This window comes from Agelaius phoeniceus, chromosome 3, assembly GCF_051311805.1.
Source record: "Agelaius phoeniceus isolate bAgePho1 chromosome 3, bAgePho1.hap1, whole genome shotgun sequence".
NCBI lineage: Eukaryota > Metazoa > Chordata > Aves > Passeriformes > Icteridae > Agelaius > Agelaius phoeniceus.
In genome coordinates this window covers 99,568,107-99,589,927 of record NC_135267.1, presented here as the reverse complement: position 1 = coordinate 99,589,927, position 21,821 = coordinate 99,568,107, and the positions used below count along the sequence as shown (strand labels likewise).

Here is a 21,821-nt window from a genome sequence, read left to right as displayed (position 1 = left end):
CTTCTTAGATCACCAGCACTAAATATTCCATAGATCTGTAATCTTCTGCTACAGGAAAGGTTAAAAGTCAGCAAAAAGATACACTGTTGGTTTTATCAATAAAATATTACAAGTGTATCCCACTGGAAAGCAGAAATTGAAGAAAAAAACCCCAAACAATCACTAATGCTAAGATGCTAAGAGTGCTCTACAAAACAAAAGCATTCATGTGGACTTTCTGAAACTTTGTGTAAGAAATACTACTCAAAGCAGATTAGGAGAAAGAAAATTACACCGTCCCACTGCAGAACATAAATGCATTTTTTTAACAAATATGTATCGTGTGTGATTCTAAAATGACAAATTGTATTTATTTTCTGTAACTGATGTAGCTTAACACTTTTTTTTTAGTCACTAGCAAGTGAATGTCTAAGAAAGAGAAATAATAACATAAACTAATAATGCCCTGTTTTGACATCTTTACATCTCAGTTTATGAGAAACTAATATCATGTGTACATTTGGGGTGCAATGACTTTCAATTATTTTGCCATTTCTAAGTTGGAAATCTTGTGCCACAGGAGCCACTTCCACTAATGCAACTCTACCCATGTTTCCAGTTACGGACTAGAACTTATTGTTGATGACTCCCAAAAGCTGATACAAATCTTGATCTAGGCAACCAAGGTCTCTCCCTCTAGTGCTGCAGAAACAGGTCACCATCACTTCCTGGGTAATGTATGTCATTTACTATGAAAACTAGGATTTCCCTTTACATTTGTAATATTCCCAGCCCTGCAGTTAAAAACTGAGTATCAGTCCACCCTCTTAAACCCAAGAAAGTTCCTAATCCTGAGAGAATTTTGTTTGCTTAGCTTTTATTATTCCAGATAAATATGTCTGAGGAGATTTTCAATATAACTGCAACACTGACAGTCTTTGACAAAGCTCTATGCTAGCATTGATTTTCAAAGCCAGGAAAAATAAGATGACTTAATAAAAAACAAACTCTTAGGAATGCAGTTCTCCAGGAATAAAAATACTGAAGGAGTAGAAATGAGCCTCATTGATATGTTGACTTCCCAAGTCATATGGCAAGCACTTTTAAGGCTGGAAATTTAAGCCCTAGGAAAATTCATTCCCCTTTTGTTCACAGCCACAGTAAACTCTCTGTCAGAGAAATGTTTTCTAGGAGTAGATCTGTGGAAACTTCACACAGCTCAGAGAACAACTCATTTCTCATGTCAGATAGTCATTTTGTTACAGTAAAAATCTCCTTAATTGCTAGGACAGGTAATGCCAAATTGCTATTTTTATGTAGTTATTTGCCACTAACACAAGTGGGATTTAACACCCTGAGGTGCATTTTCACTTCTCTTTTGAAATATATTTTTGTGAACTTGGAAAATTCCTCATGCGACCTGACACCAAATTCTAGTGCCAGCCGCTAACTTCATATGCCGTCATGAACCTCACCACTTCCTTGGTGCAAAGAAAGAAAAGTTCCAAGAATTCATTAAATGTCTGAATCAAAACAAAATCTTTAACAAAGTAATCACTTCAATGATATAAAAACCACTTAGCATTCATAATCATGATTTCAAGCTTCTTTCAAATAGGGCTGTTCATGAATAATAAGCACAGGGTGAGGATTCTTAGTCTGTAGGGTATTTGTCTGTGTTGTGTTGTGTCAGAAAACCAAAGCTGCAATCCACACCATTAACAGCTGTACTGAATGATGCAAGGCTTTAAAAAAAAATACAAAATTGCACATGCTATATCTATTTAAACTGTCCTATTACAAATGTCAAATACCTGCACAGAATTAATTATGCCAGATGGACTTCTACCTCAGTAAGTCTCAGCTAATAGCCTTGCATTACTCTTGTTTAAATATTTACCAATGAAACCTGTGTACTTTACTGGACAATGAATAATGATCCTTTTCAGAAATTATCCTTTTAAAACAAAACCTATAATTGAAGCTTAAGAGGAAAATAATGTAATGGAAACGTCCTCCAATCCTCCTTTAATTAACAGCGCTGCACATAAGTACAAGCTGAGCTGCTCATTTCCTCAAGACAATGCCTCTCAAAGCAGAAGATGCTATCTCCCAGAAAATTTCTATATTAAAGTGCTCTGGTTTGTGCTACTTCAGACCACTTCTATCCTCCAACTGCCTTCCCCACTAGTCCAAAGAACACGTGACCTTTTTTCTTTTTTTTTTAGATCAGTGGGTCTGTAATTAACATTTTGAACCTCATGCATGAGGTACATGCAGACCTCAACACTCACACCTAGTCCATAAGTCTATTTAAAACAGTCTAACACTGCCATCTGCAGTGTCAGGTTGAAAGGGGTACAAGACAGGGCACACAGCCTTCCAAGCAAACACCATCCAGACCTATTTAGAAGAACTGCTTCACATAAATGTGTTACTTTTGGTCAAGGACACACTTTGGGTCTTTCAAATTTTAAACCTTAACTAAACAAAAAAAAAAAAAAACCAAACCCAAAACCAACCAACCAAAAAAAAACAAACAAAAAACAAAACAAAAAAAACCTCTCCTATTTTCTTGGACTCCCAAGTCCAATAGCTCCTTCATTTGACACAACCATGACATTAACCTGAAGAAACAAAGCACCGTCATTTTAGTTTTTTATAGGCCTTTGACATGTATACTCACATAAGCAGTCCTGTGGATCTGAGGCAGCAAGGTTAGGTACCCACATCTAAATAGTTCTCTTGTTAGATGGATTGAAGGCATTGCTATTTACCTGAAGAGCTTATTGTAAACAAAAATATGTAAATTCATACCAGTCACTAAAAAAGTTTCTAGACATGTAATGAGTTTAATAAACTTGTCAATGCATTGAATTTTTCCTTTTAAATGTGTATTTTTAGATAACAATTAGGGAAAAACCTTCATTTTAATACCTAATTCAGTTTAGTTCACACTCTGCATTGCCTGCTGCAGTAAAATGCCAAGGACAGCAACCATCCACTGAACATCATTCAGCTTGCAATACCAGAGCTTTGTTCTTATCATTTTATACTAACAACATTTCCCAAAGACTTGAATGAACTGCTACCCATACTGCATTTTTTTGAGCTAAATCTTCTATTTTTCCTTTGTAATTGTTAATTCCTTGCTAATTGTTAAATAGCTTTTGGGCAGATAATTGAGCTTTACATTGCAGAATATTGAAAACTGAACCCACCTAACACCCCACCCTTCCTAAACAACTAATCTTCACATTTTGAGGAAAAATACAGTATTTCCAAGACAGAGCAGTAGCTTTTTTTGCACGTGAGGATGCTTTCCCTAATGAAGACTTGAGAAACACCAATAGATGGCCACACTCTTACCACCCCAGAGCACATTTCTCCCAGCTTTAGCACTAAGGGAGGAGCACTGCAGCCAAAATTCGATCAAGCTCCTGCATGTGCTGTTTCCTAATATCCACCCCCAGCCTACTCCTTTTCTTTCGACCCCACAAATTGCCTTAGGGGATATGTAACTTTTTCACTGACTAGACACAAGGGCTTAGAGCAGAATCCAGGGTGTTTGCTTGTGGCCCTTGAAGCCCTGCTTTCTCAGAGGCAACAGAAGTAAGGAAATATTGCACACCTTCAAGTTGAAAAGAGTTTAATACAATGAATAAGGCTTACAAAACTCTAAAACTAAGGCATTTCACACAATGCTCTTTCATAAACACCACAGACTGGATAGCAGCGTTCGAAACTTTTTAATATTGAGGAGATTGATTGACAAAAAAGTGTCAACAAATCATTTAAAAATTGAATTCATAGGCATTATAAACAAAACATCACTAGTATTTATTACCAGCAAGTATATGTCAGGTTATTATCATGTGAGTAATGAAATGTCCAATGTGCATCAAATGGCACTTTTAGATACACATTAAATGTGATCACCGCAGTGACAAATGTTCTGGACAAAATACAATCCTGTAAAATTTGTAAGTATAAATTAATCTGTTATACAGCTCTTCTATGAGATGCATGCAGTATGCAAAACATTTCCAAGTAAGTTCTAGGTGTCCACAATTCTTATGAGGGGAAAAATAGATTTAGTCCTTTTGTCTCTTTTTTCCTTTTACAGGAGATTTGGAAGTATATTCATTTTCTGCATTTGGTTCCCAGAGCGCATTTTTTACAAATCTAGAAGCAGCTCCTTTATCAAGTTTGGATGCCTTTTTCTTGTCTGCTATTTCTTTGACCTTGTTCATGTATGTTCTTATTCTCTCCTAGGGAGAAAAAAAAAAAAGGAAAAGTATTTCAAACCATTCTCCCAAGATTACTGCTAAAATGAATCGATGAGTAGAAGTTCTCCACACTATACACTTCTAGAACTATAATACCTAGAAGAATAGTATTACTTAAATAAATATACCAGGCCCTTTGCAAACTTGAGACTTTCCTTTAGCATATTTTCCATCACAGGTACCTACCACACCATCTGCATGACACCCGCTATAACAGGAACACAAAGTCCTACAGACATGCAGACTCTGCATTTAATTTGCAGAGATATGGGAACTGTCCTTGCAAGCAAAGTTAGAAAATAAAATACTGAACTCAGTTTGGAGTTTGACCTACATAAAGATGCCAAAATAATATTTAGGTATTTGACATATTTATGGATGCATTATACTACCTAACTACTGTCCACAAAAAAAAACAGAATCAGCAAGTCCAAGCAAAGCTAAAAAGGCATCTTACACAAAATCAAAGATGGTACAAGCATCACACATGTCTGTACCCCAGAAGTTTAGGGCTTAAGTTCCTGAAATGGTCAAGAGGTCTTATTAAAGAACTTATTTAGGGCAACCTGATGAATTTCCAGCCATATCAGAAGTTCATTTTATGGCCATAAATAACAGTACAGGCTATTTCCAGGGAAAAGGGCATGCCTATATGACATATCTTAGCCTATCAGTTATTTGGTGTTTATGGGGGGTTTTTTTGACCAAACCACAACTGTGGGGACTCAGCCCCACAGAAGTATACCCTCCCAGCTTAACAATCTCATTTATGTGCCTACTCATCCTCATCTGCTCCTGCAACAAATAAAGAAAATTACTTTGAGAGGGTAGTAAGCAGCTTTAGGATGATAGGAATCTCCCTCTGATAAGTGCCTGCTTCTCTTCACTGACAAGGGAGTACACTTACAGTAACTCCACAAAATATTTAACAATTTGGTTTACAGATTTCAAGTCTACATATTTAGCCTAATATAGCCTTTGACTGTAGGGCCTTTGGATGTTATGGTCATACAAACCACAGTAATATATATACACATATATGTAGTGCTCTGATACCTGAATTATGAATGTGGATTAACAGAATATGTGTGGATGTTGCTAAAATAAATTTTGATATTTCTCACATTTCTCACAGCCATTGCCACCTCTTTGAATCTGGAACAAAAGTTACAAGACTTACACTACAGAACTGATTTTCAACTCTTCAGTGATCATTTTAAGCGACTGTCAAAAACTTGGCCACTCCTTCTGTATCAAAAACACAGCTTTAACAAGGAGGGCTTTAGAGGGTCTGAAATCATGATCGGACATAATATTTCTTTGGTGACTGAGATGGCTAATGAGAACAGATGGCAAACCTACATGTATTAACATGGGAAAAAGGAGCTGGAAAATGTCAACTTGACAAAAGAAATTAATTCTGATAGCCTGAGTGTGAGTTTTATTAATACAGTTTGAATACCTGTATGTACACAAGGAGAGCAATTCTACAAACAAAATAATCATGACACAAAGTCTTTTTTAATTCCCTTTCCACATGAATAAGAACATCACAATGTCTTTAGAAGGAAGAAATGTGCATTCATTCAACCTTGATACTTGCAAAAGGAAAAGAGATCTGAATAACAAACAAGGCTATGAAAATATTCAATCTTTCTTCAGAGCTAAAACAGCAGTTGTGAAGCAAAATACAAAATACATAAAATACCCACAGCAGAAGAGATAAAAGTTCATAGTATCACTAAATTAACATGATATTCAAACACTACATGATATAGGAGGAACAAAAAACTGAAACACAGCTCACAAAGTATTAACTGATGCATTTTTTAATATGATACAGTCTAGACTACTGAAAACCTCACAAATTTTAAAATAGAAGTATTCTTGTTATTCTGGCTAGCTTTCTACATTTTTAGTCCTCTCTCCCATTCCACTGGTAATGCAAGGATTATATTTAAGCTAACTATTTCACATCTGCTGAGATTTAATATTTTAATTTATTCAGGAATTAAAATGAGTAGTGAGAAGTTTGGATTTCTATTTTTTCTTCAGGCTAAATGATTCAGATTTTTAAGTCAGCAGAATTTTCAAGATAGCTGGCTTTCTTTACTGTAGTCATGCATCAAAATGGAATATAAAGACAAAACTAAAGATTTATTATAGGTCGTAAATATGTCACTAATGCAGAATTACTGGACAATACACATACAACTGGTGCCAAAAAAGCTTTTAGCTTTGTTGCGGAACTGGATTCTTTACTGCTGAGAAAATGAATTATTGAAGGGCTTGGAAGGGGGAGGGGGGCACTTTCCCGTCTTCACTAGTAAATCAACCACACTGTACTTTTAGAGTCATACAAAAGTAAGAAAAGGCAGCCTCAGAGATTAACATGATTCCAAGTATTTATAAGGAAAAAAATGCCATACTGGAAGTTATAAATTATTATCAGGCCTGTAACACTTTTCCATTTAACAGATACAAGTGAAAAGTTGCTCTGCACAGAATCCAATTCTGGACCAAAGGTGGAAAACCAGAAAAGATAAGATGATATCATTCATCATCCTTTTATAATTTCAGCAGACTCTACAACTTTATTTTAAACAGTACTGTTTAAAATTAAAAAAATTACTTTCTTAATTTAAAGAGCCCAGCAGGGCATATAAGTAGTTTATAACACCATGTAGCATATGCGTGCTATTAGAGCAATGTATCATTTTTAAATGTAGATATAAACATTTTTAAACTTCCATTTGGGCTAACCATTGTACACAAGTAGGACATATGTAGTGTACGCAACTCACCAGCTCTTGTTTCACTGGATGTTCCTTTGGATTGATTCCCTGGGTAGCCAAGTATACTACAAGAAAAAAAACAAGCTTGTTTTGAAACTGAAAGCTATCTATGACTGAAGACCCTATCAAGCAGTCACATAGGAAAACCAAGGCTTCCACATAAAATCATTAATAAGAATTGTTAACAGTGTCATTAAGTATCTGACAAACTATTATTATTAAATATTGCAGCTAAAATACCCCCAACAACTAAAATGGTTAAAATTTAACAACTAAAATGGTTAAACTTTCAGTCCTTTAAAGAACAGAAAAGACTGCCACAAAGGAACCAGAAACATACTCACGCATGTACAAAATTAGCTTTTCTAAATATAGATTTTTGATTCAGAATTTCAACATCATTTACCCTATGGTTGGCAATAATGTGGGTACTCAGGGTAATTACAAGTTTTTAATTATTTGGCTATGAGATATGATTATTTAGTGTTTGTGGCTGTCTAGATGTTTGAATGCTAATCATAAATACTACATTTTTCTTTACACCACATACTTACCCCAAAACATAGAATTTAATGTGTACACCGAAACCAGATCCAGCTTTGCTTGCTCAAGAGGATCTAACTAGAATGAAAAAAAACCCATTATATTTGAAGATTTTTAAGCAAGATATGCACAGATTGTGGTAATGTGCACATTTTATACTTGCAAATGTATTCATAAAAGAATACACACTGAAGAAGCATGTTTTTGCATCACAAGTTTACTGAGACTGTGTTTATGCCTTATTTCCATGCCATCACAGGACCATTCATTCTCTCCTCTCCAAATATTCGTGTAATTCTCCCAGTCTGAAGTTAAACGCCACAGTCCCATACACCAAAAGCACAATCCCTTAGCATGTATCTCTTAAGACTACTGTTCCCATAGTCAGAAATAAAGTCCCTCTTTTTCCACAGAAACTTAATTAAACATAGTTGTTGCTATCAATGGAAGGGGGAAAAAAGTTTAAAAGTTGCTGAAACACAAACATCAATATACAATCAATGAATGTTAACATGACACATGGCAGACCGTGTCTTCAACGCATGTCAGAATACTTATGGATATAAAGCAAAGGAAGGATAAAGGTAATGAAAGGGGTTTTGTTTCCCTTGACTGTCTAAGTCAATTTATTATTTTAGTCCTACACGACTTCCAGAAACTCTGATAATATCATTGTAGAGCTCACTATTCTAACATGGATACTGTAAAAAGATCTGTGTTGTCAAGACCGTTTTCTTCATAATTTATTTGTGTAAGAAATCCTCACAGGATAAAGAAGTTCCCTCATGTGTTGCCTTTTTCTTGCCCTACAGAAATAAATTACACATTAGGCTTTAAATGTTATAAGACAGAGATGCTTATATGAAATTCTCAGGCACTACCTTGCTCTAAAAAAAAGTCACATTTTGCAGACTTATAGCATAGCTAGAGGAGACAGCTCAGGTTCTGCAAGTCTAGACTTCTGGAATCAGATCAATTCTCACTTCTGCCAGTTCACCTTCACATCCTGCTGGGTACATCAGTTCCATTCAGTTTGCTGTGAAGAAGTCTCAATCAAAAATGTGAGTGACCTCTCCATTATGGACAAGCATGTTAACGAAGGTCAGGAATAAGCTATAATGTCCCTGAGCTAAATGTCTCACTGGTGTTGCGGTGAGGGAAACTTGGACGCTCAATATGAGTGTTTAGCAAGCTTCGTTTATTGAAGAGAGCATCATCAGACTTTTATGCACAACAAGTAATAAGCTCATACATATTCTGCAAGCTAAGCAATCTATTGGCTATACTACAATATCAGTTCTTCCTCATACCTTAGGGGTTACATCTTTCTTTTCTCATGTCTCTCTCACTACTTGTTATTGTACCACAGCTATGGTCAAGGACACAGTGTTTTGCAGGTGCAGGGACCCAGATTAGCTGCATCCTCCCGATTCTTGGTCCAGAACGTGGCCTCTGTCACGTAGGCGTTCTTCCACACACTGGTAAAGTTATCACTTATCAGATTGGAAGAGCATGTGTTGCATTGTTGAGCTTGTAAGACCATCTAGATTTCTTAGAAATGTAAGGACTTAACAGTAAGTGTCAAGCGTAGGACTGTCACTTTTGTTATTTCTCAGTGCAGTGGTTGGCCTAACAGACCCTTTTATTTCAGTTCAGACTCTCAAGTATTTGTGTATTAACAAGGAAAAGAGTTTAAAAAGGAAGATAACTTACCTTTTGCAAAAGCTCACTCCTAGAAACTGACATCATTGTCTTCAGCATCTCATCTACGGAACCAAGAGACTTTTCAAATGCTGTGAGATAATCATGAATTTCAGTGGGGTATTCTTCCATGTTATTATCATCTTCTGACATTTCCATCTGGAAAGTGGAAACAAAAATAATAATCCTTTTCATTAAGTACCTACAGACTGTAGGTACTTTAAAGACTGCAATTTACAACACAAAGCATTAGCATTCATTCATTAAACATTATAAGAAATGCCTACATGTGAAGAGTTCTTGCAGATAATGCCAGCAGCAACACTGTAAAAGGTTCTGCCATTTCAGGGATATCTCCTAACTCCTGTGCAAAATGGCATGACGGATCATTACAATTTGCACAACTTTAGTGCCTATTCTTGCAACGGTTCTAAAACAGTATTTAGCTTTTATAATCTGTGATAGAAAGAAATTATTTGCATGTTTAAAAGAGGTGTTCTATAAATCACACTATATAAAGAGCTACACCAAGCAGCAGGCAGGATACCAGGAAAAACAAAACCAAAACTATCTAACTAACCAAAAAAAACCCCAAACTACAAACCAAACCAATGGGGATACAGTCTCTCTTAGAAAGAGACATTACTTCAGCACCAGTTATGTCATGGTCAGTTCATTTAGCAGTAGATCCAAAAAATTCTTCTTGTGAACCCTGTATCCAGCTTTCTGAAGTCCCTATGGGGTATTATAATCCCCAATATAACTCTACCTGTAGCAAAGCTGAGTTGATTTTGGGATTTCAGAATACTCTTGCAATCTTGTCAACACATCAGTGCAACTAGGAAATAAGATGTGAAAAATCCCAAAGCACCCTTTTTTTGTTCCCAGAATTCACAGTACCATGGTATGGCTACTGCCAAGCCATCTGGCTGCTAGTTTATAATCAATATCTTTAATTCCTCTCGTATCATAAATCAGGTATTATCTTGGGGAGTAAATGTTACTTAGAGCTATGTTATTTTCTACAATATCTACTGAGCAACAACTTTTCAAATGTTCTAAGGAAAAAAGAGAAGAAATATGTAATATTTCCTGCCTATTTGGTGAGCTGAATCAAGAAAAGTGGGAACACCTGGATCACTGCAGACTTTTCTTAGACTCAAGTGTGATAATCCCACTCTCCAGGTGCTGAGTACAGAGAGAGGGAACAGAAATCAAAGAGACTGCACTTTATCAATGAACACCAAGCCACACAGTCAGTACAAACAGCAAAGAGCTGTCACATCACTGCAGTTTGTTTTAGATAATGATTTGATCTTTCCCTTTCCCTGGCAAGAGCAGGGATGTGTGAGAGAGGTTTATTTTTATTTATATTGTCTCTTGGAGGTCAAAAAGGAAGTCAATTGGGAGAAAAAATGGTGTGGAGCTACTCAAGCTTGCCTGCAACTTCAGTTTTAACCACACCACGTGATTTCAGAAATATGATCAGGCAGTTAACAAGCCCAGTTGCACTGCTATTGTTTGCACAGTTAAGAATTATAATCCTACTCAGCTGCATGACTGCTCATCCTGGTCAGAGCTGGTTTTCACACTGAGTACAGAATCACAATGCCAACCATGGTAAAGGTCCCCTCCCCACCCCAGCATGTAAGCCACACAATGTTGTGGTGTGTTTTATGCTTGTTCAGTTTTCCCCCCATTGTTCTCTCAGAAGGTCCTGCCCTGTTACCAGTTTGTGTCAATCCCCAAACCCCTCCCCAGTTGTCTTGGTTATCTTTCTTGTTCCCCACCCCTGGCGGCCTGCCTGTCACTCGACACCCCTGCCTCTTTTTCTAGAAAGTTTGGGTCAGGATGTCGGGCGATTCGGTTAGGGGCCAGGGTCCCTCCCACAACTGTGTTTGATGGGTTCTCCGATTATGCCAATCCTTAATGTATCCCTCTCTGATTTGCTATCTTTCACCCCTCCCACCCTCTGTAAAACCCGAGGCTTTCCCTGCCTCGGGGCCCTCAGCTCCTTCTACCTGAACCTCCACGTTTCCCTACCAATAAAACCACCCTCCCTGAAGAAACTGAGGGTCGCCTCTTCATTTCATCCTGAGACTTCGGAGCTTTCTACTGCGGCCACACGTCCGCAAGGCTTGACATCGCCTTGGGCACAAGGCCCTGACTTCGGGTTGGGGAAGTGCCTTACTGGCTGGAGGTTGGCTGGCCACTTATCTAGCCTGGGCGTTTTACTTTCCACCGGCCACTGCTCCAACACACCACATACATAAGTATTACTTCTGTCAGCTGTGGCAGACCCAAGGAAGAAAGCTGAGCTGGATCCACAAGATGCTGCCCACAGAAAGGCAAAATACCAATACAATTATTTCTGACATTCACAATAACACTTCTTGTGTTTCGTTCTACTCTCCTAACCACCTGCTTTATAATCTGCCATGTTAGGTTGATTAAAAGGGTTCAGAAACAATGTTTGTTATTAACTTTTGGACATATAATATAGCATTAAAAACCCCTCAAAATTACAAAAGAAACTATATTTTCCTAGTTGTTAATACAGCCAAGTTTGGTAAGAAGGTGTCTGTCAACACATGTTACCTACACTTACACAAACAGGGAGAGGGGTAATCCAATCCAACAATCACTTACAGATCTTTCCATCACTGCAATACTTAACCTACTATGGTCTTGATTTGACAAGCAGGCATGAACACAGTGATAAATTCCAACTTCTCTCTCTCCCTTAATCAGTGTATCCAGCACCAGCAAGAACAAAAAAGAGAACTAACAAAAGCCTATAGCAAGTATGTGTTACCAAAATTAACTGGAGCTGGTTTACAAGGATAAATAGTCACATATTTGAAATTCTTTTCAGTATACCAAGTTAGAATTAAGGAATAAGACAGAAGCAGAATAGGAGCATAGAAGGAAAAGATAACAAATACAGTCTGAAATACATTTTGCTATCATTGCTGTCTCACGAACCAGAAAGAATTATGTTTATCCTCATATTTACTGAATATTTATTTACTCAACACTATTAGCCAGGAAAGGGAAAAATCTGTCTTGGTTTGAAAGGCAGGTGTTTGCCAATGAAGGCAGGAACCTCCCTTGGAATGGAAAAATATGACCCACTTCCCTCCAAATTATTATAAATTTGAAATTAAGGGGATTTCAGGCAAAGATATGGGAAAGGAATAATAGACCTTTACTAGTATGTATACGGATAAGAAGGCAAACAAAAACAACAATGGCAGAACACAAAAACAACAAACAGAACCACAAACCCAGTTGGAGCCTCTCTCGGCTGTCGGGCACTTTCCCCTTCGGTGCAGTTCCGGTCACAGCCGGCAGGGGCGCTGGTGGCTCCCGGCCGGGCACGGCGGATCCCCGCGCCGGCAGGGGGAGCTGCGGCGCGAGCTCAGCCGCGTCTCCCTCACGTGGTAATGGCGGGCGGGCTGGATGGCGAAGTGGGCTGCAGCAGGAACCTCGGAGCGGCGGCTGGGACTGTAGAGGCAGGCACACCCGGGGGCAAAAGAAAATGTAACGGAAAACCCCGCAGCTTTAGCAGGAGCTTCGGGGAGGTCGGGTGGACACGGGGTGCTAGGTAAAAGTGTAGCAAAAAAGCCCGAGGCAGCGTCAGAAAACGGAGAGTCTGGGCAGCAGCAGCCGGGCTCCTCTGCAGCAGCTGCCACACGGAGCCGGGGAGACGCGCCCTCCGGGAAGGGGGAGAGGGTCGGGTCCCGGGTTTTCCCCTGAGGTACCCCAGTAGATGGTGAGGGTCCTTTCCAGCCGGATCGGGTGTTAATTAGGTCCTAGTTCATCAGCTGCTCTTACGAGCAAAGGCTGACCTGAGGTAGGAGAAGCAGTGGGAGGACAAAAGCTCTGTAGTGGCAGGAAATCCTCCGGGCAGCGACCACAGACCGACTGTTCCTCTGTCCCTCCTCCGATGCCCAGAGAGAGAGAGCCGGGGCGAAGCCCAGCCCCTCACGCCCCAGCCAGAATCTCACCATATCTCTGCCCTTCCCAAGAAAAAGCCCCTCAGGTAAGAGGATAGGCAGCCGCACCCTTCCCCCACCTTGGCCATTTCTTTTGTCTCCCATAAGTATCGGTTGTTATTGTCTCTTACAACAAATGGGACAAAATTCCATGAAAGAAAAAAGAAAGAAAAGGAAAAATCTTAGCCTCCAACAATCGAACTTCAATGGAAGAAGGCTGCCCTTTAGCCTGTGTAAAGAACCATTCACTGATAAGTCTGCTGCTTCTGCCTGGGGAGCGGGAAGAAATTATTAAACTTGTGTTTTCTGTTCACTTCAACAGGAACTAGCAAGTTCCTACTCCTGCTGTGTAGAGACCTCTGTCTGTCTTTCCGTTACACTGTTGTTTCAGCATAAGTAATCTCTAAACATGCCAACAATGAGGCAAGTCAACAGCCTTAAATAATTTTGAGCAAACTACATTAAAAACGTGTACACTAGAAACTCCAAAAAACTGTTTCTGCCAAAGTCAACACATGGGTTGTGTACTCACACCTGCACAATGACAAAGCCAAAGATAGCGGGGAACTCCATGACTCTCTAAACATACACCCAAAAGCTATACTGCCCTCAGTAGTTATGTTTCAGTTATTAAATAACAAACAAAATTTTCCTCAAAGTTCTTAAAGTGTTTATTTTTGTATTTTGAATAAGCAAAAACTTAAGTCAGTCCCTGAAGACAATGTTAATTAGACAGATTTTCTTATTTGAATTTATTGACTTTCAACCAGATTTTATTTGGGACTGAGTTCTCACTTTAAAAATTAAGGATAGTAGAAATATTCAGATAAGAGAAGTAATGAAAAATTCTAGCTAGGTAAGGCAAACAATGGGGAATTCTAAAGGAAATAAGATAGAATTTTCATTATCAAGCAATAAGACCTATGATGCATAACACATAACCTGTGGTTGTGCAATGGTAACACTTTAAAATTTTGAGAATGCAAAGAAAGGTTCATAACCCATAAACATAAATACAAAAGAAATTGACTACTTTGATTAAGGACACAGAGGCAAAAAAACTGATGAAAAATGTTGTACAACTTCCTAACACAAACTTACCAGAAACAAACTTCCTTTTTAATAACCCTGAGCTGCCATGTCGTTTTTGGGGAAAAACCCCATAAGAATATGTATTTGAGGAAGAAAAGGACTTTAGATTGCAAAAGTAAACTAATTTCATGAGAAAATTTATGCATTGCATTTAGGTCTGTTTAAAAAAAAATGTTTGTTAGTTTCCATAGGTACAAAATTTCTGAATATTCTGAAATTTATGAAAAATTCTGAATAAATTCTCATTTATTCAGAAAGATGACTGCATTTTCTGCTTAGAACACAAGGAACACCTTGTTCTCTTTGCAGTCAACATATCAATATACTATAAACCAAAGTAGGTAATACAAACTGCAGAAAGGGAGGGAAATATCAGACATTATTAATGAACCACAGAAAAGACACAAATATGAAAAGGAGAAAGAGAAAATATGTAATCTTCTGCAGACTCGATAAAAACAACTACACAAGTGACAATCAAAAGCAGTTTGCTGTAGTGTTAACATGGCTATTAATCTAAGATACCTTCATATGGCATTTAACTTGGTTGTATTTTAAATAAAAACAAACAGAATACAGATGGTTGTGGACAATACTACTAGCAAACAGTAGTCAATTTTCAGGTGGCTTTTATGAATAATCTTTTAATATATCTAGAGGTGATTTAACACAAGCCTTAGAAAGCAATTGCCAGCTGCTTAGAAAGCAAAACCAAACTTCCCTCCCTGCTCACACCCCCCTCTGCCCCCCGCAAAGCCCTAACATACTGAAAGATATAAACTCTAATTAGGCCATAAGTACCTCTATGAGAGATTTTACTGAAGATACATGGTGAACATAGTAGAAGCTACATGCATCTGTCAACATGGTAATAAGAAACCACTCAAGCAGAAATGAAAAATGCTCAGTGTTAGCATCATGCATGTGGTTTTCAAGTGGAATTAAAACTGCAAGTTTGGGATAAAAATGGTGTAATTGAAATATTTTGTAACATGTAAACAGAAGACAAAAAGCGATTTAGCATTCTGCTAAATATTGCAATTTACTCATCATGTTAATTCTTGCCTATTCCTTAAACACTAAAAGGCCTTTTCTTTATACTTAGCTCAGATCCTTTATTTTTTCAGATTTTTCACCTAATAAAAATCAGATTAGGTAATTAGATTATTTCTTCTTTTCATGGATATTTACTGATTGCATGGAGGAAAAAAACAAACTAAAGAAAACAAAAACAAACCCAAAACCTTTCATTCAGGACATATAAAACCGCTCTGAAATTCAAAATAAACACATGAACGTCATTGATATGACAAACCATCTCTGTCAGCTCCTGAAAACTGGCACTGTCCTCCCTCTCGTGTGTTCTGACTCACAACCTGCAGTGAATGCAGCTGATGTGCAGGTGCAGCAAAGTGTAACTTCTCTAACACTGTAGTTTACTGCTGTGGCTGTAGGGCAACAGAACAATGAGCATTTTAAATTTAAAGCTACCAGAGATGAGAATTAAGTTCTTTGGCCACAAACCTCCTTAGGGAAGAGAAATCCATGTTTGCAAAGTTCTGAGTACAAAAGGCTGTAATCTGTGACAGACACGTATTATTGCTCATAATAAATAATTACTTGCCCACTAGTCATCACTGTGCCCACAGGCCTGCTTTGCTTTGTCCTTTCAAGCCTGCTTGGGGCAGCTGGAGAGCAAATCTCTACAATTAGAGAACTCTTGCAATGCAAACTCACAGTTCTGTTTGCAAGGAAGATTTCCATTGCAAAAGTAAAAAAGCCTACAATTAAATATCATGTATACACTAGTAGGCTTATCTTGATCCCCTTAAAAATATCCCAACTCAAGCCACAGTAGTTATGTGGGGCATAATTTGCACTATAGTACAACTGGTAAACAGCCCTCAAGAAATCCCTGCCTTCAAATCCAGGCTCCAGCCACCAAAAAATCCTGCACAGAGCCATCCTACAAAACAGCTCACACTTGTCAATCTTTTGCTGATGCCACTGAGTCACTTGAGCTTCAGCAGATTTGCAAAGTTTATTCTAATCTGTTTTAAAAGATTAAAATTTTAAGGGAGAGAATAGTATTATAGGCTCATTTATACTTCAGCCAATAGTGGATATCCTATGGGAAAACAGCTTGGATTAAACATCCCTCATTCACCACAGCCCCATCTATATCCACTCATGTAAAACTTCAACTCCATCTGCAAATTCATAAAACACTTTTACTCTCTGTAATCAATTGTCCCAAATTCCACATCTTGGATGACACAGTGGCTTCTTTTTATGAACAAATCCAATATAACCTGTTTCTTGTTCATCTCCAACCCATCAGTACACCCAGCATAAGTACAATTAAAAAAACAGCTTTCTTCAGGTATGTGCAGAACACTTCTTCATGAGAGGTTTTCATAAAAGCTCCCACACTCAGATATGCTGCCACACTTCAGTTCATGTTCACTCTAAAGTGACACTAAATTTGTGTCTCTAAACTGGTCTTTAAAACATATCCTTTTCTTGGCACTGAACCTACCAGGAACTTCTTGTGCAGCAAAAGACTGTCTCCTTGGACAAATCAGTTTACACACAGTGGGGACAACAATCAATAATGAATACTTCTGTCCTACCAAATTTCCAGCAAACAGGAAATTACCTGCCTGCAGTTTGCACCTCCTGTATACTTGTAAACTATGGAGAGTTTACTACTTCTTAAACCTGCTGCCACTCTCCGCTGGTATCAGCACCATTATTATGAATATCCAGAATTAAAGCCAAGAGGTTTTTCCAATCCTTTCAAACTGCTGACCTAGTTTCCTTTAGCCACTGGTTCCACAATACATGTAAAAGCACTTCCCTTTACTAGAATGCCATTTTCTGTATTTTCAATTTGTGTAGTGCCTCTCTGTACCATTTTGAACAGCAATTCAAAATGTATTTTTGACTGGTTCTTATTTGGCAGTGCTATTATTTTTATTTGGCTGTTCACTATTAGAAGCATGTTTACCCATTTTTTGGTTCAATATAATTTAGTAATTGTGAGATGTTTGTGTTCTTAGCATCAATTTTACTGATGCGGGAAAAAACATCTACCTGGAGCTATGGTGGCCAGTCCATTCTGGTGTACTGTTTATTTATTTAGAGGAAAAGCAGATCACAAATGAAAAAACAATGCTAAAAATCTTAGGCCACTTCAAAGAGAAAGGCACTTATCATAAAGGTTTGTGTAACTTGTACGCTGCTTTTGTGACATAAAGCCTGAAAATTCTACCGATTTCAAGTTTCTCACACTCTGGAGAAGAGCCTTGGGTTGAGTGTTTTCTCATTTCCTTACCAATGGTCATACTGCCACAGGATTAGCAATAGCCAGGTATTTTAGATTTGACGTGGGTTTTTTTATACTTTTAAAACCAAGAAATGAGCCAGACACATTTCAGTGTTGATTCTAAAATCCAGTTCTTCCATTTTTGTTTGTCTCAAAATGAGGCCTTTTAATTGGCAGCATTTAAAGTTTAATTTGCTAGTGGAAGTCCATTTCACAATGCTGGCAGCAACTAAGCTTGTGGTCAGAAAGCTGTGACAAAGTGACAAGGAAGGGGACATTTTGATCTTAGCAGCAACATAAGAGCTACAGAAATTTCATTACAAGATACTCATAACTGTAAATACTACCTGCCCTTCGTTAGGTGCTGCTTAACTGTGCTCACGGCCAGTATATACACGTTGTACCTTCTCTTTGAAATACTTAGCAAAGTTCTCAAGGCTCCTCAAGTTGCAACACTATTTTCCCAATTTTTAACAGGAATGTAACTGTTTACTGCCTACAGAACGTCCATCCTCAAAAAACGCAAAAAAAGCCTACAGTCCATGGTCTTCTTCTCACGTACACGTGAGCAAGTCGTAAACATGTCATGTATTAAACATTCAAGGCCAGGCCGGATGGAGCTCTAAGCAACCTCGCCTAGTGGAAGGTGTCCCTGTCCATAGCAGAGGGGTTGGAACGACACGATCTTTAAAATCCCTTCCACCTCAAACCACGCTGTGGTTCCATAAACCGCGTTTATAATGCTCACTAGCAACGCCCACAACGCGTGCACAGCCTCCCGACAGCACGCTTCCCCGCTTCCCAAGGCCTCGGGAAAGGCCTAAAGCCACAGGAAGTCGCCAGGGACACAGCTGGGGGGTGGCCGCTCTTACCTGCGGGCGGGCGGCCGAGCACCGCGTGCGGCTCCCGGGCACGGCGACAGTGGGGCGGGACCCGCGCCCGCCACCGGCGGTGACGTCAGGGAGCGGAGCGGGATGCGGAAGTGGCGGTCTGGCGAGCCAGCCTTAAGGGGAAACGATTCCAATCTCGTAAATGCGCTTGGTCGAAAGGGAGCCAGGCAATAGGGCCCGCAAACAAGCGGAAGATTTGATTAGGAAATCATGCACTCGGCATAGGAGTTGGTGTAAGTTAGTCCCGGACATGCACGAAAAGCGCACGGCAGGGGGTTTTGCAGAAAGGGGAAGGGGCACGGAAGAGACAAAGGAAGAATTAAAGGGGAAAGAGAGAGAAAGAGAGGGAAAGAGAAAGGGATCCAACTAATGTTCAGGGCAGGGATACCTTTTTATGGATAGGTTTCCCTGCCCTGAAGACTCATTTCTCTCTTTCTATGTAAATTCGTTCTCATGCAGTCTATTCTATCAAGGGTCTTGATCCCTCCTACAGTCCATGCCCGTCTTGGCCTCATTCCTCTGCTTGCATTGTGGTTTGTTGTGCTTATCTCCAAGAACTTAAGCAAGGATATTTATCTGAGAAAAGTGGTACCCTACCTCCTCATGACCCCCTTCTCCAGTCACAACTTGTTCTTCTTCACAGTGTGTTAATACCAACAGTCTTTTGCTATTACCAAGAATTCTTGTCTGATGGGATTCCTGTCTGATTCATTGGTTTCACAGCCATCCAGTTATCAGCGTTTGAGACATACATTGGACCCTTATCTTCTGGGATTCTACAGTGGGGAGGGAGATGCTCTTCTAAAGCAGAAACTTGCTTTCCAGCGGCTGGCTCCTCTGAGTGGAGAAAGTAAACAGCCAGCATGACATATCTCCAGCTGTTCCCAAGCTCTTGCAGTTGCTTCCTGGAAAAAAGGAGACACAAACTGTGTATAGAGATGGTCTCCAAAAGCCAGAGATTGCATGGAGTCATCCCAGGGGATCGGCACTGGTTCTTGCCTGACACTGCACATCTTCACCTCACCCTCAAGTGAGAGTTGGTTTCCAGTTGTGTTATTGGCTGTGCTTTCCACTGTGTTTCTCCACAAGTCCAGACGAGGCTACCACAGGGATTGGAAAGACAGAGCACCTCTTCTACGAGGGAAATGGTTGTTCAGCCTGGAAAAGTGGCTTAGGGGTGATCTATTTGCTGCCTCCAGTTCCTGAAGGGAACCCACAAGAAAGAGCGGGACATTTTACAAGGACATGTGATGACAGGACAAGAGGGAATGGATCCAAAGCAAGCATAGTTTTAGATTAGGGATTAGGAAAAAATTCTTGACTGTGAGGGTGGTGAGGCACTGGAGCAGGTTGTTCAGAGAAGCAAATGTCCCATCCCTTGAAGTGTTCCAGGCCCAGCTGGAGGGGCTCTAAGCAGCCTGGTCCAGTGGAAGGTATCCCTGCCAATGGCAGGGGATTGGAACTAGAGTGTGGGATCTCAGCACATCGTTCCCGATGTCCAGAGATGCCAGGAGAACCCTTGGGGGTCTTGAAAATCCTGGAATGTTGCCAAGAGTGTTTGGTGGCTTGATTTTGATCCATCCACAGAAGTAACAAGAGTCTGAGGACAAGAGAATCACTTTAGCGTAAAAGGTGTAAAAGAGACACATTTAGAGGGTGAGATATAAACTTTAAGGTTTTTGGTACAGGGGGGTTATGGAGACAAGATGGAGGGATCAGGGCGTGTCTTGTCCTTCTTCTTTCTTCTTCTTGTCCTCCATCTCCTGTGATGATGTTGGCACTTGGGGATTGGTTTATGGTGAAGGTGCACTTGCTAACATGGGTGAAAAGCATTGGGAAATAAAGGTAAATATTGTGTACGTAGATTTTAGTATAAAAAGACATGACCGCCCCGTGGGTGGTCAGAGAGTGCCTGTGACTGCTTGCAGATCAGACCTCTGTTGGGCAGACAGAAAATTCTGTAGATTAGAAATAATAAACAACCTGAAGATCGAAAAGCTGAAGAGTCCAGACTCGTCCTTTGCATCGCGTGCCACCCAAGAACCATTCTACCCGTGTCGGGGCAGAGACAGACAGCCGAACCCGACACTAGAGGATCCCTAAGGTCCCTTCCAACCCAAGCTATTCTAGGATTCTATAAGATTTCAGCAAATAAATCTAGGTTCAAAATGCAGTGGATTAATATTTCTCCACTGCAAGAGCTCACTGACTGGAAGATTGTACCAACACATCTGTGGCTCCAAAAGATAAGATCCACATTTTACAGGTTTACATTCTGATAAATAGTAAAGCAGAAGTCAGTATCTGCATCAACAGTATTGCCATTACTTGCCAAAGACCTCTTTTTGCCTCCTGTTCACAAGCTCATCTGGAGATTATTGTAAATTAGGTTTTGCAGCCTATCCCCTCCAAGATAAAATCACTGGAGTCCTTCATCATAGTCGAAGAGGGCCTCCTCTCAGCTGTAGGTTACTAGGAGCCTGCATGTGGCTGACTAAGGTTTGGCTGGTTGCTTGAAGGAAATGTGCTGAGCTGGCTTGCTTAACAACAAATTGTCTAGAGGAAGAGAAAAACAGGTCCTGTCTGGAGAAGGACAAGTTCAAGGCTGGGGAAAGTAGAGTTATATCTCTAGGGGAAGCAGGAGTAGAACTTGAGGATCTTACTTAGCTTCGGTGCACTTCCCTGCACCTTCAATACTTTAAAAAATACCACAGAAATGAGCTTCCTTTTAATAAGCTGGTTTACATCATCTAAGTGCTATACTGTGTCAATTCTAACTAGATCAGTGTGTACTGCAAATGAGCGTCTTTCTCCCTAGTCCCAGTTGGAAGCATATCTAAAAATCTTCAGATGACATTGTTACTTGTTTACATCTTGCCTCCTTTTCCTGCAAGAGATTTGAAAGTTTAACTTCTCAGTTTCAATCAAAAGTGGCTGCAAATGAGTATTATAAAAGCAGCAAACACAGGGATTATTTAAGAGCCTTTCAGCCATATGTGGGACACATACAGGTAGTAGAATCACTGGGGTAGAGAATGGTATCCCTACTGTATGCAAATATTTTGTTGTAATAATAAAATTTTTCACTGCATTTTTGTAGACATTTCTTATTTTAAAAAAACACAGTCTTAATTATTTCCTCATGCTCATTTTTACTAGTACAAGCACAAAAATATGCACTGTAAATAAAAGAGAATTTAGGGGAG

At 39.4% G+C, this 21,821-nt stretch overlaps 1 protein-coding gene and 1 long non-coding RNA gene across 3 annotated transcripts; one reads left to right on the top strand and one right to left on the bottom strand.

Moving 5' to 3' along the window:
- Positions 1-3,611: 3,611 nt before the first annotated feature.
- On the bottom strand, positions 3,612-18,737 carry C1D (C1D nuclear receptor corepressor). Of its 2 annotated transcripts, XM_054630150.2 has the most exons (6): positions 18,598-18,691; positions 12,595-12,814; positions 9,320-9,466; positions 7,618-7,684; positions 7,073-7,128; positions 3,612-4,250 (listed from the first exon to the last, which is right to left on the bottom strand). In XM_054630150.2, the coding sequence occupies exons 3-6, from the start codon at positions 9,464-9,466 to the stop codon at positions 4,074-4,076; spliced, it is 447 nt and encodes a 148-aa protein (XP_054486125.1). In that variant the 5' UTR covers positions 12,595-12,814; positions 18,598-18,691; the 3' UTR covers positions 3,612-4,073. The 2 variants fall into 2 exon arrangements, with proteins under 2 accessions (XP_054486125.1, XP_054486126.1); XM_054630151.2 differs by lacking the exon at positions 12,595-12,814 and having other exon boundaries at positions 18,598-18,737.
- LOC143693613 (uncharacterized) lies at positions 18,710-20,474 on the top strand. The gene is made up of 2 exons (XR_013181504.1): positions 18,710-18,848; positions 19,339-20,474. It is a non-coding gene; the product is annotated as an uncharacterized LOC143693613 (long non-coding RNA).
- The last annotated feature ends 1,347 nt before the right edge of the window (positions 20,475-21,821 follow it).